We start from the raw sequence: 27,595 nt of genomic DNA, 5'->3' as shown, positions 1-27,595 counted from the left end.
AGCCACCCAGGCGCCCCAACATTTTTGTTTTTAATATTAATATGAACCTTAACTAAGTATACAGAAAAATAGTTTCCTCCAAAAGGAGTTTTAAATGCTTTATGTTATTAATCTTTTAAATTTAAACTCAAATATTTAAAAAGAGTGAATTAAGAAATATTCCCTATGTTATTCATCTTTGTCTTTCTTATCAAACATATGGTGTGACTTAGGTTATAATTTATTAAATTTGTCACGAAACATTTCTTAGCAGATATAATACCTTTTTCTTCAAATATATCTTTAAAGAAGAATAATCCACAGCTTTTTAACTATAACATTTCTACCTAGGATTGGGGAATTATTTAATATTTGCCGACTTTGCCTATACAGCACATGTACAATGCACCTGATCATAATGATCCAGGTCATACACGAAAAATCACTGTGTGACAGAAAGGAGGAAAGAGGGGAAGTTAGTCTTGCAACCGTTCATTCCTACAGCATTGAGGATAACATAGTTTTGATGACTATCTAATATAGGTCCTTAATTCCTATTTGTCAAATAATTATTAATGATGCTGTAAGTATTGATAATGATCATGATGGTGATGGTGGATAATAAGGGACATTATCACTCTTGACATCTCAGAAATGTTTGCCTACTTTGCTTCTAGAAGTTTCCTTTCCTGGGAAAGTCTGTTGAAATAAAACCTATCATTCATCTCTTGATATAGCTAGAATTCACCAAAAGCATTCTTAATATAAAGCATTTGTTATTGAATGCCTACTCAATGCCATTTGCTATTGAATGTCTACTGAAAGTTATCATTTTTAATTTTTTTTTTTTTTTTTTTTTTTTTTTTTTTTTTTTTTTACTATCCTAACAATCAGACAAAACGGTAGAGAGGAAGAGATGTTTCATTCTCTTAGTTTGCAACTAAACCTTTAAGATTTAGTTTGTTCCAGTTTTGTACTGCCTGAAGGGAAAAGCCTGAATGAATAACTAATTGGAAAGGAGAAATCCTTTGTTCCCAAAGTTGAGCAGTTACTTTGAATGCCTCCAAGAATAGGAGCATTCTGTCCATTGTATAACTTTGGGTGTATGCATCACTCCCTTTGTGCTCAGTGGAGATTTCCTTCTAACCATTAGCAACATATTTATTTTATTTATGTCGAACTTGATAATTTTTATTTTACTTTGTTCTCAACTCAGTATAGTAATGCAGAACACGATATGAAGATATAGTCAAAAATTTCTTAGAGAAGACTTAATTATGACCATGACAATATAAGACAAAAATACAAGAAAACTCTCCCTTTAGCTTCTCTTAGTCAAAACATGAGAAAAGATACAGAGAATTTGGGTTGTCTTTAATGTTTTCCTATGTCACTGTATCCTTAGGTTAATTCAGTCTTGAGGCCTAGAGGTGCTCCTGGAGCTGTAATTGCTATTATTTTTGGTTCCTCAATTTCTCAAATATCCTGTCCTAATTAAAGTCTTCGTACTGCTAGTATATAGTTGCTGATTTTTAAATAGCAATGCAAGTTACTTACAGCCTCTAAAGTAGAGTAAACCTTCGAACCTTTTAGCTTTGCTATTGATAACCTAATCATGAAATTAGAGCATCTATAGTAAGCAGATGAGCCTAATGTAAGCAGCATCATGTTTCCTTTGGTGTATAAATCAATAAAGCTATCATGATGACTTTCAGTTCAATCATCTAGCTCCTGAAAATGAACATAGCTTTTAAAATAGATTTTTAAAATATGTATCATTTGCACTAAGAGCTATAATGTTGCCCAGCATTTTGGTTATCATAATTACATCATTCTCAGCGGCACCATATATTCTCAGAATCATTGAGTAATGCCAAATTCCAAAAAAAAAAAAAAAAAAAAAAAAAAAAAAAGGAGTCCAGCAGATTAAAAAACATGACCTTGAGCTCTGTAAAACAAAGATGCTAGAGTCATACTGTCTTATTTTCCAGGTGCATATGTGCTCCAGGTCAAGGCCACAGACGCGGATGACCCGACCTATGGAAACAGTGCCAGAGTCGTTTATAGCATTCTTCAGGGACAACCTTATTTCTCTATTGATCCCAAGACAGGTAAATTTTTTATTAGAGACAACATTATCACTACCCCTTTCAAATATTTAAACTTTAATTAAATCTTGGCATGGGAAGTTACCTATTCTAAAAATGCAGTAAAGATTCAGTGTGCTGTACATTAAGCAAAGGAAGATAGGATCTTACCTTGTGGCTGCAGAACCATTTCCTCTGGGTTGAACCCTGTGTAAATGTAAGCCATTTCACATATATGTGTCAATTTCCAATCCCAAGTTAGAGATTCCCTATATGATTTACTTCACATTTTCAAAAGCCTGGGCATATTTTTTTTTTCTTTTTGATTTGTCTGCATATAATAGCGTTTCATTTCAAATTTTCTTGTTTAGGTTCAATTACATGTAGTGTGGGGCTTTATCAACATGTCGTAGGATCATGGAGCCTATTGCTGTATTTATCAGTTATGGATAATTGATTGGGATTTGGATTAATAGAGACTTATGCTTCTAGCAGAGGGGAAAAAAGGGTTGACAAACTTGAAACACCCAGGTCCCTAATTCTTCTGGTCTATGCTTTTGAAGCTAGTCTAATTTTTAAGTCAAAACATTTGAATGGCAGTTTTCAGAGCCAAATATATAAGAATCTTTGGAAAGTATAGAAAGGGCAGGATATTATGCACATAGAAGATTTTGTGTTCCCTTTCAAATAAAATGAGGTCCCTCTGCTCTAGAGAATCTGTGTTTTGAACACTGGATAGTTTTTTAGGAGATCCGGCCATGCTGACCATCAAAATAGGTATTCCATATCACAGTTAAAACAGAACTCCACAAAGACAGCTATTTTATAAACTCTTATATGGCACATTGTCATATATTTCTGATTGAATTCAATACTACTTATTACATTAGGTTACAATAATGAAATAAATTGTTAATGTACTAGACTAATGTTACTATTTACATTTGTAAATAAATTTTAAGGAACAATATCAATTTGGAAAGTCTTAATTTCAGACACTATGTATTCAAATAGGCTTAACATTTCAAAATTAACACTTCCCCATAAGTGTTTGCTAAAATCTGGAATACCAATTAGATGCAAGTTAATTAATGATTAGCCATGTTTTAATGTCACTTAGAAACAGAAAGTCAACTAAATAGGAACAGAGAATCTGTGAAAACTTTCTGCAAATGAACCTGTTATTCTCTTATTTTCTACTCTTCTCATTAAGCCCATAGAGGGACAGAAATCAGCAAAAAGTTATGGGAATATGACAGGAAGTTGCTTCCATTTGTAAACATAAAAAAGAATAGTTTGTAATAAGGACAGTATCAATGTTTTAAGAAGAAATTCTAGAAAGGTTTGTTGAGGACATAAAAGCTCTTTTGGTATGGAAAGAGGGTCAGAAACTAAAAGTCAGAGTGTTAAATGTTAAAACTGAGTGTATGATGGAGAAGTTACACCTATACTATGAGTTATTTTCAAGAAGTATGTCAATGAAGATAAGATATTTGACAATATCGGTGTTAAGGAACTTTGTGGTTGTTGCTTAACTGTGGGAAATCATATACCCCTGTAGAAAAAAAAAGGGAAAAGTTGTGGAGGAAAGAATTTGGGGAAGATGTTCAATGACGTTTATGATGGTACAAAATTCCAGAAGAATGAAGACGGTTTGGACAACGGGCTGAATATATAGACAAATATTGAAGCGAAATTATCTAAAATATAATAAGTCCTTTTATCAGATGAAAACATTATGGGTTATTTCTTCTTCTATGATTACCCATCTCTTCCGAATTTCCCATAATGGATAATCTAACTAGAAACAGAATTAAGAGCTATATATGTGTCTTAGATCTCTTCAGCCTCTGAGAAGCGCTCCTCAGAGTCAGAGGGGAAGGAAAAAAGAAAAAGGAGGGTATTCAGAGATTGGTGGAGGGGCGGTTGGGTATTAGAGTACACTTAGTGGTTGTAGTGATTAATTCTATAGAATAGGTGAATTTATATACTCAGAATAGTATATATGTGACAGTGACAGAAGAAAGATGAAGGAATTAATATTGATGAAATAACTATAAATGTAGTCAGTATCTAACTGAACAGTAAGAGAAAATCATACAAAGATGAATTTAAGCATAGAGCATAGATTAAGAATATAATCATTTTAGTCAAATTAATACCAGACAGACAATAATTATATGAGTCAAAACATTTTCTGTCCCCTTGGCTTTACTTGTTCAATATCAACTTGATATGAATTCTAATGGCTTTAGAAAGTATTATCTTACAGGAGAGTGTGTATATTCATAATATGCCTTTAATAACTATGTATTTATATTTTATGTAATGCTTATTATTTAGAACTAAAGGTGAAACAATTCTGGCATAAACAATGAAATAGATTTTTTGAAGCATTGATTTTCACTGGAGACAGAAGTCTTGATATTAACAATGCCTCAGACCACTAGACAGGAAAAGAGTGGATGATGAGGCACTTCATTAATAGAATGATAACTAGTTCTCCATGCACAGACCATTAAGAAGACTTTTTGTCAAATTTATCACCTTGTGGTACATAAGAGTCAATCAAAAATCAAGGATAATTGCAATTTCTCAGAAATAGTCTCCATTTGTTCCAGCCATATAGCTTCCTTTTATGATTCCTTTTGCTGTTATTAAATAAAATACATGAAAAACTAATATTATCTAAAATTTTTGACACTGGAGTGTAGAATACACTTTAAAATAATTTTTAAAGGAAGAGTCTCATCAGAACTCCTGGTGCCTAAATATTTATGAAGAGATAAATATAACCATTTATTATTCATTTGGAATGAGAAAATAAAACATATTTCCTTAGTGATATTGTCTTCTGACAAACATTCCTAACATCTCTACCCAAGACAATACAAGAAGCTTATTTATAAGGAATATAAATTGAGGCATTCTATGAAATAAGTTTGGAAATAATCATTCTCTTTAAAGTTGGCTAATTTGGCAATTATTTGGCTTAACTAGAAATTATTTTCTGTGAATTAAAATTCACATACTTTCATATATATATATATATATACTTCAAATGATTATTAAATATTTTAAAACCTCAAATGTGATAAATCTATAAAACATTTTTTAAAGATTTATTTATTTATTTATTTATTTATTTATTTATTTATTTGAAGGAGAAAGAGTATGCACCAGAGAGGGGGGATGGGTGGAGGTAGAGAGAATCTCAAGCAGACTCCCCACTGAACACAGGACCCTGAGATCATGACCTGAGCTGAAATTAAGTGTCAGACGTTTAAGCCACTAAGCCACCCAAAGCGCCCCAAATCTATGACATCAAATAACATTTCTACTCAATATACTTATTATTTATAAAACATTTAAATATTTGTCATATTAGCATATTATATTATGTATTTTTATACTTAATGTTTTTATGCATTAGAAAAACATCTATAATATATAAAACGTTAAGCATAGGGATTATAATACTTTATCCAGTGCATGAAATCAGGATGCTAAACCTCTCTATAGCATTGATAATAGAATTATTTAGGAAAACAAATATTACTACAAATGATCAACTTTGTCTTAATTTATGTTTAAAATTCTTTTAAAATATTTACATTGTTCCCTAAATGATTTCAAAAACTAGTCTGAGTTGGGAAACTAGATATTGCTATTTTGTGTATCATGTGGTGATGATATGTTCCATTTTGCCAAATGATCTGACCCTTAATTGAGAAAGCATCATTATGTATTTTACCTCAACACTTTTTAAACCTATAAACTTTAAATGTTTTTGTTGTGATAAAATATACATAACATAAAATTTACCATATTAACCATTTTAAGTGTACAGTTGAGTGGCATTAAGAACATTAACACTGATAGGGCGCCTGGGTGTTTCAGTCAGTTAAGCATCTGCCTTTGGCTCAGGTCATGATCCCAGAGTCCTGGGATCGAGCCCCACATCAGGGTCTCTGCTCAGCATGGAGCCTGCTTCTCCCTCTGGCTGCAGCTCACCCTGCTTGTGTTTTCTCTCTCTCTCTCTCTGACAAATAAATAAATAAAATCTTTAAAAAAAAAAAAGAACATTCACATTTTTATTCAATGGCCACTGCCATCCATCACTAGAACTTTTTCATTGATATCTTTTTATTTATGTGCATTGTGAAAAATAATGTGTATTTATAAGTTTTTATTTTATGTATTTATATATGCCTTTATAGAATCCATATGAAAACAATTGAGTGAGGCTCGAGTTGAATGCATGAGCTACATTTTTTTCCCTTTTATTCACCATTCTATTTCATGCTCTGTGATTCTGTCCTAGCTTCTGTTTAGGGAAATCTGATAAATGTTGCTGAGAGAACTGACAATTTCTCAAGATTTTTACTCTTTAGGTCTGACTATCACCTTTTGTTCAGGAATTATAATCTCCAGGTCTGTGTCTTAAGTGAAACCTCCTCTCCTATTCTGAATGACATTTATTCTTTCAGGTTTTTAACAATGTGTTGGTGTCTTAAAGTCTTAGAGTATAATTAAAGCATGGGTTAGAATATATTTTGAGCTAATTTTGATACTACTGTATAAATATTTACAAGGTTTCATGGCTTGAAATGCTTCTGATATTAATTCAGAGTAAAGTCTGAGAGATTTCAGACACCTTAGTGCTGAGGTGGTGATGAAAGAAAGAGTATCTTGTTTTTCAAGGTCAAAATAAGAGTGTTTACCTACACAAAGTTGTCATGCCTTTAATACATTTTGCATTTAGACAAGGTCTGATTATGGGCACAGCGAGAGCAAAGAAAGCAATAGATGATGATAAATATAAGGCAGGAAAAATAGGTCAAGGAAATAGACAATTATTAAGCTATTATATCACATATTACCTATTTTGTAATATTTTGGTATGTGTAGTAGAACTGCATGACTAAAAATGTGCTCCCGTGAATGGTTCCCTTGTATTCTGCATCGTCTCACTTCCTGAGAACTCTGTGTGAACTTTGCTTGCCTTATTTTAGAAATCATGGAATGCACACATCAGCAGATAGAACTGAGAATGTTTGGCCTTAAAAGGAAAATACTCCAGGGGCATGTGATACAGGACTTTTGGAAGTTGTAGAGCTGTAATATCATAGAGAAACTGGCTCTGTTCTGTGCTGCTTGAGAGGAAAAGGGCTATCATAACTGGTATGATTTACAGGAAGAATTTTGGTTTTATATACTTAAAAGAAGATGTCAGTACTTGCCCCTAAATGAGAGGAATGCCTCACGAGATTGTGAGTCTCCCATTAGTGGAAGTGTTAAGGCAGATGATGAGTGATGAGCTAGTGGTGTTGGATCGGACTGTTTATTCATGGGATGCATGTTTATGTGATATTAATGAGAAAGCATCATTATGTATTTTACATACGTAATGGCGTCACAGGTGTTTTGCTATTAGGATACCAAGATGAATCATTAGATACTCAAATGGATCCCCATGTACTGGAGGGAGGCCATCAGGTCCTCAGAAGGTTATAGTTGAATTTTGTAGGATAAAATTCTCTAATATGTAGTATGACTGCTGGGCACTGATATGGACTGAGAGGGGACATCCTGAGGAAAGAGGCCCTGGGAATTTACTTCTGAGTCCTAAAGCATATAGTAAAGGTGTGCTATAGGTGGGAAGAGGGTCTCTAAATTTTCTTCCTACTGAAGATAACCTGATAACTCTTCTTGTCCTCCAAATACATTATTGGATTATGGGCAACAACATTTTTTAAAGTTATACATTTCATCTGTGTGGTAATAGATACAACATTTCTGTTAATATTTTTAAAGATTGCACTAGCTTTTAAAAACCCCATTTCACATTTTAGGCTAATTTAAGACTGTAATGAAAAGAAACTTTTCATATAAATTGCTGTAAAAGCAGGTCTTGTACAAGTGTTTTAAAATATAATTTAGCTATGGAATTGAAAGAAAAAGCAACTTTACATTGTCAGTGCTAAAGTCAAGGTTCCCATCTTTAGGTATAATTATTTTTTTTTATTATACCATCTATTAGCAGTTCCTAAAAGACTTGAGCATTATGATATATTGGCTAAGAGTCCAAGAAAGATTTGAAGATGCTATGCTGCTACCCTAGAAGTGGAGAAAGAAAGCCAGGAGACAGAGAAGAAAGACATCTTTTGGAAGATACAAAACTGCAGAAAAGAATGCATCTAGTCACAACCTTGATTTTGGCCCTCAGGACCCATGTTGGACTTCTGGCCTCCCTAATTGTGGGATAATAAGTTTGTGTTGTTCTTAGGCCCCTTAGTCTGTGGCAATTTGTTACAGAAGGACTAGGAAACTAAATCAGTATAGAATTTTAGAAAGAATGTCAAGAAAGTCCTTTGGAAAGGGCTTGGAGAAAACATATGAAGGAAATAGAGGAGCTCTTCACGAGTAAACCATGAGAAGAACATTCCCCACAGAGGGAAGAGATTGTGCAAAGCTTTGGTGACCGAAGAAGGGGGTTGTGAAAGATAAGATCAAAGAGTTAAGTGGGAAGGTGGAGATCATGTGATATTTTCACTCTGAGTGACTTGGATTTCAGAGTAGAGGCGAGTGTTATATGTTCATGCTCTCACCTCACCACTATGACTTCTCTTTTAAGAACAAACTAATGACCCAGTGCTTCTTTGGACTCTAATCCTCAGTGAGCGGAGAATAGAGCCATTCATCCATTGTTTCTCTCTCTCTTTCTCTCTTAATAGTCTCAAAATAATAATTAACATTTTTACAGCTTTATTGGGAAATAATTGACGTACAACATTGTGCAAGTTTAAGATACTCAGTGCGTTGATTTGTTACACTTAAATATTGCAAAATGATTACCACTGCAGTGCTAGCCGACACCTCCATCACGTCACATAATTCCCAGTGAGAACTTTTAAGAGCTACTCTCTTAGCAAATGTCAAGTATATGATATAGCAATATTAACTATAATCACCATGCTGTACATAGGATCCCCAGGAGGTATCCATCTCATAACTGGAAGTTTGTGCCTTTGACCAACATATTCCATTTCCCTCACTCCGCAGCTCCTGGTAACCACCATTTTACTCTGTTTCATGGAGTTCAGCTGTTATAGGTTCTACATATAAATAATATCCTAGAATATTTCTTTTTCTCTCTCTTATTTCACTTAGCATAATGCCCTCAAGGTCCATTCATACTGTTGCAAATGGCTGGATTTCCTTCACTCTCCTGACTAAATAATATTCCTCTGTGTGTTTGTGTGTGTGTGTGTGTGTGCGTGTGTGTGTGTGATATCTTCTTTATCCAATCATCTGTTGATGAACATTTAAGTCGTTTCAGTATCTTGGCTTTTTACGAATAAAGCTATAATGACTATGAAGTGCAGATACCTCTTTTGAGATCCTGTTTTCATTTCCCCTGGATATATATAGAAAAGTGAGATCATTGGAAAATATGGTAATTCTATTTTTAATTTTTTGAGGAACCTTCACAGAATTTTCCATGGTGGCTGCACTAATTTATCTCCCCTCCAACAGTGCACAAGTTTTCCCTTTCCTCCACATCTGCCAACACTTGTTATCTCTTGTCTTTTTAATGACAACCATTCTAAGAAGTGTGAGATGATGATCCTTTGATTTTCATTTCTCTGATGATATTGATGTTGAGCACCTTTTCCTGTACTTGTTGGCCATTTGTATAACATTTTTTGGAAAAATAATCTGTTCAGTTCCTCTGCCCATTTCCAAATCAGATTGTTCATATTTTTTTTTGTTACTGAGTTGCATGAGTTCTTTTCTATTCTGGATATTAACCCCCTATCAGATATGTGATTTGCAAATATTTTCTCTCATCCCATAGATTGTCTTTTCATTTTGTTGATTGTTTCTTTTGCTGTGCGGAAATCCAACTTTAGTTGGATCCCACTTGTTGATTTTCAAGATGTCTCCCAGAGGGTTTACTTGCCTTTGAAATCATTGTGTTACTTCTTATTTTCCCCTCTCTGGTCTTATTTTACCCATCCTTCCCCATAGCAGCATGCTGCAGCCACATGGACTCTTCTGGCATGCTTTGAAGGGACCATTCCTGCTCCTACCAAGTACTTTCCTGCTTCCCTCCCTGGGATACTCCTTCTTCTGTTCTTTCCAGGTCTGTCTCCTCCTCCTCTCTAAGATTGCAACTCTAAACCCTTTTCTCAGAGACGACTTTTCTGACACCATTGTCAACGACACTTGGTTTCATTTTCCTCATAACGCTAATCACCATCTGAAATTAGCTTAATTATGTAAGTGCTTTTCTATGGTCTCCTCGACACTCCCATAAACACATGTCCATTAAATGTACATTCCATGAAGGAACCTTGTACAGACACTGTATCAATTATTATCCAGGTGGAAGCAGAGGACACCTAGTTGGCTAATTTGAGATTAGTTTAATAAAAAGATTGCATTTTAAAGTGCAAGCAGACTGAAGGGAAACCATACAGGATGTGGCAGAATCTGGAGAAGACATAACAGGTGGCTGTGGTCACCACACTAGGGCTGAAGGAACGATAGGGGCCTGGAGACCCATGCAGGTGTGTGGTGAGGGCCCATAGTAGGAGACAGTGTGGGATGTGGGGGTATCCATGCAAAGAAAAACCCAACCTCGTTCTCCTTATACCATTCAGTCTCTTGCCAGTTGGCCTATTACAACTGACAGCCAGAGAGCAAAGTCTAGAAAAGTATATAAAGTGGATCTAGTGTATAAAGTGGCAAATGGAAGAGAGTTCACCATTATACTATCAAACTTAATAACAGTGCCTGGATGAAACATATATTTTAGGACAAATGCTGACTGAATCTAGTGTCCCATGTCTCAGTCCTGCAATTCAATCCTCAACTCAAGAAATAGCCCATGTAAAATCATATGCTGGATTAACACGTGTAACATTTTATGATTTTTCATATAGAGTATTGCATTATTTTCATCTCAAAATGTTATCAGAGTATTTAACCCATTTTTCAAAATAAGCTGAGATCCACCAAGACTAAGGGGCTTGCATACAACGTAAGAGTCATTGCAGAGACAGAATTTATCCCTTGGCAGACTAGTGTCTTTTGATGTATTATTTTAAGTTTATAACTCTCTCGACCACATATTTCCATTCATATTGGCAGAAATAAAATCCCAATATTTTTCTCTTTTATTTACTCTAATATCTCAGTGATGTATGCTGGAAGGTTCATCAGGTACAAGACATTCAAATCATACCAGGATTCAATGTATACTTGCCTACCCACTCTTTTTTTTTTTTTTTTTTCCTATTAAATAGGATTTACTTCAGAATTTTACCTAATTAGTTAAATTTTGTGGTATTACTACTGTAGAGTATTTGGACTGTTCTGCAAAATGCATTTCTTGGGCTCCAGCTGTTATCATGCAATTCTACTGCTGTATCTTTATATACAAATACTAAGAAATAGAGATGAACACATGAACTTAAACCTGAGACCGGAAATAACAGAATGTAGCATTTCCTTTTGCTGGTTACATTCTATTCTAGGAGCATTTAAACTCAGTTCTTGGCAAGGTTCCTCCTTGCTCAAGATAATACAATCTATTTTTGTTTGTTTGGCTTTAAATATTAGGCAGTTGGTAAACAGTGGGTGGTCCATAAGAAGAGTAATTTCTTGGAAAGGAGACTGTTTTTTACCAGGCTTATTCAATAGACCACAGTGTTTTAAGATTCTCTTCTCACATTTGAATTTTGTAGTCTGCCTGATTTCCCAGATTCTACTCTGAAAAAAAATCTGCAAATATCATATTTCATTTGTCTGAGGTAGTGGCTCTTGAATAGAAATGGTAGTGGGGGAGGGGAAGCACATCATGGTCATCAGTGGGTTTTCTTTGGAACTACATATGCAACCCTTTCCTCTCTCTGAATTCTAACAGATGACTTCCAGTCAAGCTGCATTACACTAAAGGAGGGCCAGAAGCAGCAGATAGGTCACCTATCAGACACAGGATGGAACAGGAAGGCAGGGCAGTTTGATGTCGTGATGATAACTGTAACAACTTACCGGAAAAAAAAAAAAGCAACAGCAAAAACTAGTCTTAAATAAGTGTGATAATGCCTATGTGTTCTCTTTTTCATAGCATCTTAATGTATGTATATACAATATATATAATATAAAGTCTAAAAATTATATTTATACATTCTCATATTTGAAGTGAAATGAGAAAAGCAAAAATTATATATAAATGCATATAATTATAAGTATAAATATATACATGTATATAATTTTTGTATTGGAAATGAACTAAGTAAAGATAGATCTGGTCAGCAACAGGACAATAGAGCATGCATATGAATTAAACCCAGGCATTTCTCTAGAAAATATGAACATTCTAAGGCAGGCAGAAGTCATGTAACTTAAGCCGTGGGACCAAGTCACAGAGATGGCAGAGATGAAGAATCTGAGTTAAGAGACTTGGAAATGAAACATCAAGGATCTGAGCTGAAGAGAGGAAAAACAGACTGAAATAATAGAGTGCCAATACCAATACATGAATAAACAGCAGTAGCAAAAAAGTGGAGCTTGTTTTTTTTACAACCATTTCCTGCTGAGGGTCAGAAGAAATCCTAGATTGTAGTTAAATCTAAATTAGCAACAGAACAGCATTTGGTAAGTCAATAGTGGAAAGTACAGATAAAATGCAGATGTGTATTCAGTTTATGATTTGGATGCTATACTTTGTGTTGGTGCTCAATATTATATTTGTTATTCATATATGCTACTTTATTTAAGAAACAAGACTATCAAAGATACATGGGTTTAAGACAAATGCTCTGCAATCTCTCCTTAAAACCATTGGCTTTATAGGCTGGAATTGGGAATAAAATTTATTCATTATTTAATTTGCAACAAATCCAGAAGGTCTTAGTTATTTCACTATGAATAAATATAAATTAGTTCTATACTTGGACACAAGAGCAGAAAATGAGTAGGATATTTCAATATGCATATATACTGCATGATTCATGATTGTAAACTTAATTATTTATATACTCATTCATTCATTCATTCATTCAGCCAGTCATTCAACTAGTCAGTTGGTCAACACATTCTTTTTTTTTTTTTTTTTTTTTTTAAAGATTTTATTTATTTATTTGACAGAGAGAGACACAGCGAGAGAGGGAACATAAGCAGGGGGAGTGGGAGAGGGAGAAGCAGGCTTCCCGCCGAGCAGGGAGCCCGATGTGGGACTCGATCCCAGGATCCTGGGATCATGACCTGAGCCGAAGGCAGACGCTTAACGACTGAGCCACCCAGGCGCCCTGGTCAACACATTCTTATTGAGTTCCTTCTAAATGGCAGACACTAGATGCTGGAGTAACTTGGTGACAAGAGAGACAAGGTCTCTGCAGTGGAAAAGCTTAATGAGATCTAAGTGAAAATCTGTGCCGAAAATAACTAAGAGGCATCCTGAGAGATGAAATAAAATGCATGGAGGAGATATTTTGTGTGTTTAAAAAGTTAAGTAATGGGCGCCTGGGTGGCTCAGTCGTTAAGCGTCTGCCTTCGGCACAGGTCATGATCCCAGGGTCCTGGCGATCGAGTCCCGCATCGGGCTCCCTGCTCCGCGGGAAGCCTGCTTCTCCCTCTCCCACTCCCCCTGCTTGTGTTCCCTCTCTCGCTGTGTCTCTCTCTGTCAAATAAATAAATAAAATCTTAAAAAAAAAAAAAAAAAAGTTAAGTAATAAATGTATTTTAGAAAATAAAAATAAGAATGGAGAAGAAAATAGCATTCTTTAGAAACCTCACACTCAGTGTAACCACTTAACTTTTTAATGTATATTTAATCTATGTTGTTTAACAATTTTATTGCCTTTTAAAGATAGAATCATTCTGTATAAGTCATGTCTGACTTGGCTGACTTAATGAATGATGAACGTCTTTTAGAGCTGACACATTGTTTTTTGACCATATTCCACAATGCTACACAGCATTTTTCACTGTATGGCTGTTCCCATAATATGTTTAATTGTATCCTAACCAGCGGACATTTTGAGTGTTTCGCTTTTTAAAAGATGCATAATTTTGTTAGCATGTCTTTGCTAGTGAATCTAGATAGAATCATTTTCTTGTTGCAGACTATCTGATCTCAGAAAGCACAATGTTTGTAATATTTATCTTTTATTATTTTTTTTTCCCTTAAGGTGTTATTAGAACAGCTTTGCCAAACATGGACAGGGAAGTCAAAGAACAATACCAAGTTCTCATCCAAGCCAAGGATATGGGCGGACAACTAGGAGGGTTAGCTGGAACGACAATTGTCAACATCACCCTCACAGATGTCAATGACAATCCACCTCGATTCCCCAAAAGTATGTTCTTTCCTGTTAAGTTTAAATTAGCACAGCTTAAAAAAAATTCTCACATTTCATTGAATGTTACAGAAATTATAATAATTTTTCAGACACTTCTGGTCTTTAGGAAGCAGACACCAATAGATAAAAATTAAAAGAGTTAAGGGTTTCATTTCCCATTGGAATCATGCTCAGTACGACTTGAATATAAAACAATACAAGTCAGTAATTGAACAGTGAGTCTTATGTTATTGATTTCTATTCAAGTAAAATATTCACAATAGGTTGGAATCTTGCTCTAATTTTTCATTTGAAACAGTAATATAATTATGAAAATTCCACTGTAACTTAAGACTCATATTTATGGCACATATGACGCCATATTATTTGCTCTATCATGCAATTAGCATAAGAATTCTCTGCCTTTTCTTTAGCTATTGTATGTGTTGAATCATTTCCATTTGCTTCCATGTAAGTATCAGATGATAATACAGTGATGCTATTTACATTACTTTAGTCTTACTTTATTTTAGTTTTGCAATAGGTGAAAATTGTTACAGTTTCTATGATAATAGAAAGGTTCACACCTGTATTTTCTCTGTAACTCTGTGCTTCTTACTGAAAATGAATACTTTTCACTTCTGTTACATCTAGTTTTCTTTTGCAGTATTACATTTAACACCAATCAGTACCTGTTCAATTTCTGGTACATTTTCAACGATTAGTTCAGTGTTCCTAAGACTTAGAACACAGAAACTGAAAGTCTCTATCACTGGTTACACAAGAGAACCAAAACAAAATGATTTTCCTCTTTCAATCTCAGTAGGAGACTTTGAGTTCATCTACTAAAGTATAAAACAATGAGAATATTTAGCTAACTGGATATTTTATTCCTTTAAATCTATGGTTTTTCATATTTTACTACTTTATTATTTTCTCTTAAAATCATCAACATGTATTTTCTTATGGAAATATTTTACTTAGTGATCAGAAAGTCAAATGGTCAAATGTTATGAGGAGCAATTAGAAGTCATCATACTTTAGCAAATGAAATATATGTGACAAATGACTAGTACAAATATGCTATAATTAATAACAGAGAGTCTTATGGCAACACATCTTACTTGGCTATTAAGGGAAACGGATAAATGATAAGTAAATATTAAAAGAGAAGAAAGAAATAGTGCATTTGATTCTCTAACATTTGAGGTTATGTTCCCAACTCAAAAAGTACTGATTATTTTTATTTTTATTTTTATTCCTTTTATTTCTTTATTTTTTACTTCTTATGTGTGATAAGCTCTAATAGCCAAGTGAGGAGGATAGTTTGGGAGACTACTCTACTTTTATAAAAAAGATGTCACTGGGAACATGGGTCCTGTTCTGCATTTTGAGCATATAAGATACGTTAGTCTAAGATATAGGAAATAGCAGAGATATTCCTACGTTGTGCCAATATTCTTATTCACAAGGATGATAGTGAGGCTTTTCAGATGAGGGATAAAAAACCCAGCCAGTGGAAAGATACAATTTCTGCTGGTATAGATAAAGTGGTTGGTAAAAATTGGGCAGAGATCCAGACAGATAGTCTGGGGTAGAGGGAAACAAAAATATCTCCATGAGAAAGAGGCTAGATTATACATAGAAAGACAAGATGGTGTGCTCAGTTCCTGTTGAGATAAGAAGATCATTTCTTGATCTTACCTAGTGAAAAGAGAATCTGGATAAAGCAATAGGCTTGTCTGGGATTATTCAAGGTTGAATACGTAGGTGTGAGGGTAACTAAATGAGAACCACGAGGAAAGAATGTGGGAGATAAGCTCACTGGGACTTCTGGAACATTTCCATGCTGTGTCAGCAACTTTATCATTATCTTATTCCCTATTCACCACGACACTCTGAGTTCTTTATTTTCCACATTTTACTGTTAAGAAAACTGAGGCTTAGAGAGGTTAAATAACTTGCTTGAAATCAGCAAACTGAAGTAACAGATTTTTTTTTTTTGCACTCAAGTTCAATTCCTTCTAATTTAACATGATATTAAAATGAGAACTTACTCTTTTCTTTTACCTGCCACTCTAAAACCATACTTTTTTGAACACCTGCAAAAAAGTCACATAACATATGTTGAATTATCAGCATTCATAAACAGAGAAATGAGAGGGCAAAAGAAATATACCGAGCAGCTCACCATGATCAAATTATTTTCTACTTGTATTACATGCATTTTTGAACTATAGTCTGAAAGTATAACAGGTGAGAGAGATTTTTGAATCATGAGAAAGGAGAGGGTTTTCACATTTTTGCATGAATAAGAAATTAATCCCCTTGCAATTTCATATGCCATTGTGTCAAGCCCTTTTTACTGTATTGTCATTTTGAATTACATCCTTCAGAGGAAAAGACAGAATATATTTATAAACAGAAAAGCCATTTCTTTAGAAGTCAATGCTCTTTTTGCAAGAATATTTCTCACGTGAAGCAGTTAAACTGCAAATGTGACATAACATTACAAACTGAAATGATGATCTTTTCAATGTAAAGGTAAAATATATATACATATTCTATACATAAATAACTTATAAGAGAATCTGCACAACTAACTGTATTTGCTCATGCCTATTAAGCGATTATTCTGAAAACAAAACAAAACAAAAACAGAAAACTTCCTTCAGATGAATTTCATGAGCTCCAATTTCTCATTGCTTAAAAATGCACAAGGTAATTTCTTAAAATTTACTAATCATAATTCATTTTGGCTTTGTGTGTGTACATATGCATATGTGACACTGTTAAGTACCCATTTCCATCCATTTCCTTCTCTAAATCCTTTAAGAGACTAAAAAAGAAAATTGAATGGCACTCGCATTCGTATCATGCATGTGTAAGCAGTTTACTGTTTTATTGTTGCAAAATAGATGGTTCCTGAGACATCAGAACTTCCTGCCAGTATGATATGATGATGGTGACAATGATATTGACTAGTAAGTTACTATGTGTCATGTATTATGCCAAGTGATTTGCATATATATTCCCCTCTTACTTTAATGACTGTATAGTATTTTCTCAATTTTAGAAATAAAGTAGCAAGGCATATTATTAAGAAAAGTTAATGATAGAAGTAAAGTTTTTAAAAGTTAAAAACTTGTCCAAGATCATGTGGCCACTGGGTGAGAGAACCAAGCCTAATCTTACGTAGTGACTTCAGGTCTCTCTTTGTCCCTATCCCTCCAAAGGCAATTTGCTTTTGATGCCTGTGTTTGGCCTAAACTGTCCTAGAGATAACCCAGAAAACTGTCCACAAACAAATAGAGAAATTGAAATAGTATCCACCACGTTAGAAGAGCTGTACCTGTAGTCCTATAAAGACAAAATATTTTCTTTGCAAAATCTTTTCCATATAGTTATAAAACTACCATCTACCATAATCAAGGTTATCTGCAGAGGATCTCCATCTGTTAAAATAATCTACAGAAAAATGCTAATGGTTTCCATTACTTGAATTTTAAATGACAAAACCATCTAACAAGCTGATCTAAATAATGCATTATGAGATCAAATCAATTAAGTGATGCGGTTAATTCACATTAGGCAAAATATTCATGCTTCTCCCACTTGGTCTCTATCTTCTGTATAATAATTTTGTAGTGAATACAAGAACAACTTAAATGAAAGAAAGCACTCCTTGTACAACATTGGATGAAAAGAAATACTTCATCTATAGGAAATGTAAAGAAGGTTTTTTTTTTTTTTCTTTTACAATATAAGAGAGTAAGAGAACTTTAGTTTTACTTAGGTTTATGTTAACTTCAGGACAATAACAACTTTTCCTGGGGTAAAGTCTAATATTTACGAGTGTCTTATTCATTAAATTAACAAACTATATAATATGGATACAACTATATGTCTTATATGGTAATTATTGTGCAAATAATATATTATTTGCAAATTAAAAGTAAAATTAAAGCATTAAATGCATCAGCCAGAATGTCTACTGCATAGTGAACAATGTTTGATCTTGTTTACACAAACTACCATACAAAGACTACAGATATATGCATAAAAAATATGTATATGCATTTATATATTTTTTTGCATTATACATTCATGATACAGAAAGACTACAGAATGTTCAGGTTAATTATTGAATCATCAAATAAATAAATGCTTGTAACTATATATTTATTTAGTGTAAAATATTGATGTGTTTAATTAAAATGTATTATTTTATATATATAGTCTCAGAATCCTTAAATAACATCATGGAGAAATATGTCCCGACCTTTGAGTGCAAAAAAGACCAATATGTGTCTGAACGTGGAAACATGGTCAGGATCACTTCAGTCTTTTTCACAACTTCTGTCTGTTACTGTCAGGATGTGAATTGTATAGAACTCTGATATCCCACCTTCCTTGGAGACTCTCACTACTGGCCTACTTCCTACCCACAGGTCAAGTGCAAATAACTGGTAACACCCCAGCATGTTCCTAAATCATGTCTCTGAGGGTGCAACAAAGGCCAAATTTCTGCTTTTAGCACTATCTTCAATCTGTTATCTTCAGGGCCGGGATGGAAAAGAGAAAATGCTGACAAGTACTCTGAAAAAAAATACTAGAAGAAGCATGACTAGAATAATGGGTCTTAAGTGAAATCCACCAGTTTGATGAGGATAACTTCTTCAGCCTCATTGAAATATTTGAGATTGGGAGGGTGGTGTTTGTCAGTTTGGTCTGCAAGGTTAACACCATAATAATATATTATTTAGTACAGAAGTTTTGACTGTAAATATAAGTTGAGGCTTAACTGAAAACAGGTGAAGGTTTGTGTGTGTGTGTGTGTGTGTGTGTGTGTGTGTGTGTGTTTTAAGATTTTATCTTATTTTGGCATCATGTAATCAACAATTCAAATGTGAGACTTTACCTATGGTGTAATAAAACTCATAGGTTCCTAAACAGACAAGTAAGGTAATGAGAAAGTTTTCCCACCTCCACCTCTCAGCCTTCCTGCAAATAATTAGAGGAAAAAAAACTTATTTTGTGACAATTTCCTGTCAGTCAGAGCAAGTAAGTAGATGCCAGCAACATAATTTATCAGATTTAAATAATAATAAACCTCTAGGTCTCTGGCTGCAACGCATACATACTTCTTACTCATTCAATCTTCAATTCACATGTCCTCAGTTTGCTTTTCTGCATTTTCCTGCTAGGACTGCATTATCAGGCTCCAAGATTTTTTCCAGGTGGTACAATTGCACTACTCTTTACAGAATATGGTAATGATTTTAGTGAGGACAACAGCTAATACTTATTGCACATGTACCATATAAAGGCCCCATTAAAACTGCAGGTTAACTTCTTTAATCCTTATAAATAGGTGTTGTTTATTTATACACATTTAGAAGAGGAAAGTGAAAGAAAAAGAGGTAGTAAACGCTGAGCCAGGTATTTTGTAGATACATGTGTGATGGAGCAGAACATAATTGGGGAACATATTAGAGCTGTGATTTTTAAATATGCACGTTTATGAAAATATAGCTTATTGCTTCCTACACCAGAACCGTTAGGTAAGAGTGGGAGCTGTGAACGTGAACATGGGACATTCAATCTACTCTGCTAATCAAACTGAAAAGACATTCTTTCCAAGATTGTGAGTGTTTTTAATGTTTTTGTAAAACAGAGAGATCCTAGGCTTTGGAAAAGGTACTGATGGAAAGCTCAGCTTTACCATTAACTCACTGGGGCCTGAATAAGCTGAATAAACTCTCTCTGTCTCATGTTTTTACAACATCAAATTAAGATAATAAATAGGGGGACCGCATATCCTGGTTTGCTTGAGACAGTTGCAGTTTTCACTTGTGGTCCCAAATTAATTACAAATAGTGATTCCTTTTACTCTCAAAAGAGGCTCTGTTTGGCTAGTAAATTAAATAGACATCTTAATAAAAATATACAGCACTGCTGGGAGGATTAAGTAAAATAATACAATTGAAGTGTCCAACAGTATTTTTTCTTCTTCTCTCCTCCTTCCCACCTTTTCTTTCCTCCCTCTTTTCAGCCCTATCCCCATTTCTCCTTTGTATCTATCTCTCCAACTAGAGTATGTCATAGGCCCTTTTTATATCATTTCTTTGTGTCTTTTGCTTCCCCTTTATCAGAATTTCCAATTAATGTATGGTCAAACATGGATTGAAGAGAGAAGTAGCTCAAGAAATAGCTCATTTCTACATTTGTAGTTGAATTTACCACCAGAAAAAAAAAAAAAAAAATCTTAGGACTGATTGTATACTCTTTATACACACAAAAAAAATCAATTTCAAAATTTCTAACTCCATAGAAATATTTAGGAAGTGAATATAAAATAATACTATCACCAAAATAGTATTATCTTTACCCATGGACATTTGCAATGACTATTTTGATTTAAATACAATATTCTAATTTCATTTTATTTTAGCCTAGAAAAAACACAGTTGCAGGATTGAACTAATTCATGAAGTCTCTAGTTGCTTAATACTTAACAAATTATTACAACTCTCTTTTATGGACAAGTAAAAAAGAAATTCTTTTTCACGTGAAGTCTTAGTCTTATGCTATTAAAATATTCGGAGGACCGTAGGCTGCCTTTATAGGGTAGGTTGATTCTTATCTAGCCTGATATACACTGACTTGTTCCTAAATGATTTTACAGTAAAGGTATTCATGGTATATGTGCATTATAATGATAATGCTATCTTAAAACTCTTTACCCAAATAAAGTATATATGCTCTGATTATTAATATCGTTTCCCCAGTTTTTTTAAAAAGCTTAAGTTTGTTATTTTTACAGTCTATGAAAATCACATTAATAGCCAAAATAAAATTCTTGCAACTTTTATATAATCATATATATAAATACACACACATATTTATATACACTTGTTCTTGATTTTTAAGAGATAAGAATTGAATAAGGTATCTTTACTTTTTTCAGCAAACAATGAACTCTATAAGACAAATATCTCGAGGTATAAATAAAACCACAATGAAACTCCCAAATAGGAACATGATCAGACTAATTATTGGCATGACTAGGATATGGTAAATTAATCTAACTGGAATTACTGGGAAAATATTTATGAATAACATAACATTTGAGAAGAAATGTAGCATAAGAATTTAACAGATTGGAAGTAGAGGAGTTTGAGACTGCACAACCCAGAAATGCAAACCTATGTATGTATGTCTGTGGTTTCTTTTCAGTTGAGGGGCAAAGCAGATACCAACATGTTAGAAAAATAACTTTGATAACCTGGTGAAGACTGAAGAAGAGACTAGATGTGGAGCAAACCCAGGGCAGTTGTTTGGAATAGATAAGTAAAGGCAGAACTGAGAGAGATTTCAGTACCAGGAATGGAAAAGACTGTGTCCTATTGGAGTCAGAGAATAAATAAGATAAAGAGCATGTGAAGGCATGATTTAAGTAGGAAAATGGTTTATCTGATAATATGCTGAAATTGAGTGGAGATGAACAGAAAATGGTTGAAATATAGGGACACCTGAAGTCAGAGTCAGAGAAGTATTTTTTTTTAAGTTATTATGTTTGGTTAGCCCACATATAGTACATCATTAGGTTTTTTTTTATTGTTATGTTAATCCCCATACATTACATCATTAGTTTTAGATATAGTGTTCCATGATTCATTGTTTGTGCATAACACCCAGTGCTCCATGCAGAGCGTGCCCTCCTCAATACCCATCACCAGGCTAACCCATCCTCCCAACCCCCTCCCCTCTAGAACCCTCAGTTTGTTTTTCAGAGTCCATTGTCTCTCATGGTTCTTCTCCCCCTCCGATTTCCCCCCCTTCATTCTTCCCCTCCTGCTACATTCTTCTTCTTCTTTTTTTCCTTTCTTAACATATATTGCATTATTTGTTTCAGAGGTACAGATCTGAGATTCAACAGTCTTGCACAATTCACAGCGCTTACCAGAACACATACCCTCCCCAGTGTCCATCACCCAGTCACCCCATCCCTCCCACCCCACCCCCCACTCCAGCAACCCTCAGTTTGTTTCCTGAGATTAAGAATTCCTCATATCAGTGAGGTCATATGATACATGTCTTTCTCTGTTTGACTTATTTCGCTCAGCATAATACCCTCCAGTTCCATCCACGTCGTTGCAAATGGCAAGATCTCATCCTTTTGATGGCTGCATAATATTCCATTGTATATATATACCACATCTTCTTTATCCATTCATCTGTCGATGGACATATTGGCTCTTTCCACAGTTTGGCTATTGTGCACATTGCTGCTATAAACATCGGGGTGCACGTAGCCTTTCGGGTCCCTACTTTTGTATCTTTGGGGTAAATCCCCAGTAGTGCAATTGCTGGATCATATGGTCAGAAGACATGAACAGACATTTTTCCAAAGAAGACATCCAAATGGCCAACAGACACATGAAAAAGTGTTCAACATCGCTCGGCATCAGGGAAATCCAAATCAAAACCTCAATGAGGTACCACCTCACACCAGTCAGAATGGCTAAAATTAACAAGTCAGGAAATGACAGATGTTGGCGGGGATGTGGAGAAAGGGGAACCCTCCTACACTGTTGGTGGGAATGCAAGCTGGTGCAGCCACTCTGGAAAACAGTATGGAGGTTCCTCAAAAAGTTGAAAATAGAGTACATCATTAGTTTTTGATGATGTAGTGTTCAATGATTCATTACTTGCATATAACACCCAGGGCTCATCACAACACGTACCCTCCTTAAAACCCATCACCTGGTTGTCCCATCCCCCCATCTCCCTCCAGGAAATAAACTGAGGATTACAGAAGGGAGAGGGGTGAGAAACATTTTTTTTTAAAGATTGATCTATTTATTAGAGAGAGCACGCACACATAGGGAGAGGAAGAGTGAATGGGAGAGGGAGAAGAAGACCCCTGCTGAACAAGGAGCCCAATGGAGGGCTCTGATCCCAGAACCCTGGGATCATGACCTGAGCCTAGCAGACGCTTAACTGACTGAGCCACCCAGGCACTCCTCAAAGAAACATTTTTAAAAGATGTAAATATAGAAGTAATTAATGAGGTCTGAGGTATGGATAAAATTAGTAAGATTCAAGAAGAAATAACTATTTAAATTTTGAATATAAGAAATTTCAAGAATGAGAATGAATAATGCTATAAGGAGAAACTGAAATACAATGACCTCAAACCTTTAATACACAGATTTCTGACCATGGTGAACATTTTTAATCCTCAATGTGAAACATCCTAAATTCAACATCTATTTCACATGGTTTAAATTTCTGTATTTCATATTTGCCTTATTATTGGTCTTAGCATTTATTCAGGCAGGAAATCGAACTTCTTCAGTATTTCTTTATGAGAGTTCAACAGAATATAAGCAATAACCATGGACACAATACATTTTGTACATAAGAAATCTAGTTTATTAACAGATATAAGACACAATAAATTATAGCATTCAATGAATAATGTTTCATTGATTGGTAGTTTTATTGAAGTGTATATGCAAAAAAGGCTGTATCTTTTTTGTCTGTATAAAAAAAATTAAAAATTTAATGTCTTCCCTCAAGCAGCTCTGTGTATAATGGGGAGAATAAGTTAATGTAGTAAGAGTTAGTAGAGAGCAAATGTGTACCAAAATATTTAGATGGTACAAAAAAATAATGTGTTATTTAAAGGATTATATGCATAGAATTGTGAAGAAGAAATGGAAGTGCAAAGACAAGAATATTTTTCATCAAAAATGGGTTTAAGCTGCCCTTGAGAGAATGAGGAATAGAATTTATACACAGGAAAAAAAAAAAAAGAATTTATACACAGAAAGAAGAGGAGTACCAGACCAGTGAGACAATTTAGGCATAAGCAGCAAAATAAGTACAGCAAGGACAGAAAATTTAAACAATTGTCTACATGTATGATGTATGAATATATGAAGAATATTCAGAAATCATATTTGCAGGTCAGTGAATTGGATGCTATTGAAAGAATTTGTTTTGGCTAAAAGAAACCAAAATGTTAGATAGGAAGAAACTATTATCAAATTTCACATTTTCAGACTACCTTCATAACCTTTCAAAAAAAAATCTGTGAGAAATCAAACATTTGGGTAAATAAATATTCCCAAGAGAATTTAAATTCCAGACATTTTTCAGGAGCTTAGTTTATAAGATGTCAAGTTTATTTATAATTTCTAATAAAAATTCCAGTGTTGCATATTTTTGTGAAACTAGTGGCCAGTATCACTGAGAATTATCTGCATAACCATATTTTGTTAGATGGATCAGAAATTACACGGACAAAGACAAAAGAAAGGTTTACATATTTAATGGAGGTTTTAAGGGAATATTAAATGTACTCCATAAAATGAATGAACAATGGAATGTTACTGATGGACTTGAAATGTTGTGAACGCTTGCCAAGATCTCCATCATGCTTACTATTATGTAATGCGGGTAGTGGTTATATAGATCACATACATTAAAAATACATATTTTTTGAGGATCAGAAACACTTCTGATTCTGGCCATCATTGAGTAATACAAGTGGATTATGTTTCATAGTTCATTTGGAATTAGTTTTTTTTGGGATTTCCAATGCAATTTCTTGAAAAAAATCATGTTATAAAGAGCAATTAGTTTTGCAGGGAAATGCAGATATGTGTTTATAGGATCTATAAATTAGCAGAACTATAGTATTAAAGATAATAATTTGTACTTGAAAAATTTTATACTTGAAAGCTGGGAGCTATCTAATAAGGAAGGTATTATTGGAAATACAGAAAGAGATGTAATAAATGTCCCTTCCTTTCTTGGGTGCAGAAGCAGAATTTTAATTTTAGAGCCACAATGCTCTTTTCTCTATGTCTTCAGTGATTTTACTCTCTAAGCATCGAAAAAGCAAACTTTCCCCAAGTCTATCCAACCCCAATTGACCCTTAATTGGGATTTGCATTTATCAGTGTAGCTGAAATTGAGAATAATTTGAATTATTTGCATTTTAAAAGAGCTTATTTGTTGGGGGACCTGGTGGCTCAGTCAGTTAAGTATCTGCCTTCAGCTCAGGTCATGATCCCAGGGTCCTGGGATGGAGCGAGCCCTGCATTTGGGTCCTGGGATCCAGCCCTTCATGCAGCTCCCTGCTTGGTGGGGAGTCTGCTTCTTCCTCTCTCTTTACCCCTCCCCCACCCCTGCTTGTTCTCTCTCTCAAATAAATAAAAAAAAATCGTTTTTTTTTTTTTTTAAAGCTTATTTGTTAACCTGATATTGTCTCCATTTGAATGACATTCAGGCAGTGAAACCAGGTGGAGTGAAATGGGCAGACCAAATAAAGGACTTTAGATCAGAGGTGCACTTGATTGGTTAATATGATTATTGAAATGACAAAATGTGTTTCAGTTCGATGAGGAAAAAAAAAAGCAACAGAAAAATGATAATGAGTTACTGGATGTAGAGAGTTCAATATAATGATATTAACTGACATTAAAGTTATTTATATTTGATATTAAAGTTGATATTTACTGTCTCTCTATATAAATATATATTTATGTTACATAAAATCGGTCATAGTGGCGGTAATTGAACAGACAAAATAGGAAGGTAGAAGATTATGATAATTTTTGGCTTTGTCATATAGTTTCTACTATTTGGAATGTTTTCTACCAGCTGACCTCACAGATGCAACGTCATCTAGTTGACTCAACTCAGATTCTCAGTTTAAATGTCATTAAAAGTGCATAGAATTGTGTCACTTTCCTGATGTGACTTAGCAATTCTACTTCATTTGTGGGATTGTTTACTTAATAATCCCTCCCTCACTAGGTAATAAATGCCATCAGAATAAATATAGTTTGTTTTGTATTTTGTCTTTGTTTTTTCTTTATCATTCCATGGAGGAAGCTACTAAAAATGGCAGTTGAATCACATATTAATAATCTGAGTTACTGGAAGGCTTAACAACTAATCTACTCACCAAAGGAAATTTATTTTTATTTATTTTTTTAATAGTATTTTTTTTTTAAAGATTTTATTTATTCATTTGAGACACAGAGATACACAGAGAGAGAGAGCATGAGCAGGGAGAGAGGCAGAGGGAGAGGGAGAAGCAGGCTCCCCGCCGAGGCAGGAGCCCGATGCGGGGCTCGATCCCAGGACCCCGGGATCATGACCTGAGCCGAAGGCAGACGCTTAACCATCTGAGCCACCCAGACGCCCCTTCCAAAGGAAATTTAAAAAGGACAATTCAATATCGAGCTCTGAATTTTTGTGTTGGGTAAGGCTGCTCAGAACTAGAAAGTTTGGAGGAATGAATTTCTCATATCTCTGAGAAAAGAAATATTGCTATTATTATATAGAATTTATAAAATTTTATAAAATTTATAAATCCATCAATATATTGGATGTTATGTATATGGCATTTCATTTTCATGGATGTGGTTAAGTAAAGTCTAGACCAGGCAATTATAACCTTTGTAAAAAGATACAGTATTTGACCAATACAGTAAAGCTCTTGCTTCCAAATACTGGACACTTCTAGAAATTTGTTCATCCTAGACCCATCCTAAGAATGAGCAGGACTGGATGTCTCTGTCATTACTGAGAGATTCCATTCACTGTATGCTTAGTACGCTTGGCTAAAATCTAGTTTGAATCCAACTCTGTTATCAGGATGGTTTTTCCTTGTGGACTATATTTCTGTTACTTTATTTTGGACATATTGAAAATACTCACAGCTTCAGGCTTTTGGGGAAATAGAGGGCATTTAAAACATTCTTCATCCACCAAGATATTTTTATTCTTAAATCCTTCAATTTTCAAGATATGGGAAAAATGTTTCAGCTAAAATGAAAATGGCTCTTCAGAACTTCTTTTAACACCTCCCTTTCTTTTATCTCCATACCTCTGTAGGCAGTTTCCTGTTGCTTACTGCCAATCCTACAGGAAAATAGTATAATACAGATATGGAGATTATCTATAGAATTACTATTTGAAGAGTAACTAGTATGATAGATACTACTTAGGAGTTTCATGAATTATTATAAGTGACATCATCATCATCATCATCATCATCATTCCAATTTTACGGATTAGAAAAAAAGATTCAATATTTTGCCCCAGGTCACAGAGCTAATAAGCGACTATAACCGGTTAATAATTTCTATA

At 34.3% G+C, this 27,595-nt stretch overlaps 1 protein-coding gene across 1 annotated transcript in view; it reads left to right on the top strand.

Annotated features, from left to right (window-relative positions):
• The window catches only part of CDH12 (cadherin 12), a 986,307-nt gene that overhangs the window by 896,132 nt on the left and 62,580 nt on the right, over positions 1-27,595 (top strand). Inside the window, exons 5-6 of the mRNA XM_078066589.1 lie at positions 1,971-2,090; positions 14,270-14,437. Of these exons, the coding sequence (XP_077922715.1) occupies positions 1,971-2,090; positions 14,270-14,437 (288 nt within the window). The remainder of the gene's footprint in view (positions 1-1,970; positions 2,091-14,269; positions 14,438-27,595) is intronic.

This window comes from Halichoerus grypus, chromosome 2, assembly GCF_964656455.1.
Source record: "Halichoerus grypus chromosome 2, mHalGry1.hap1.1, whole genome shotgun sequence".
Lineage (NCBI taxonomy): Eukaryota > Metazoa > Chordata > Mammalia > Carnivora > Phocidae > Halichoerus > Halichoerus grypus.
This window is presented reverse-complemented; position numbering and strand designations above follow the sequence as displayed.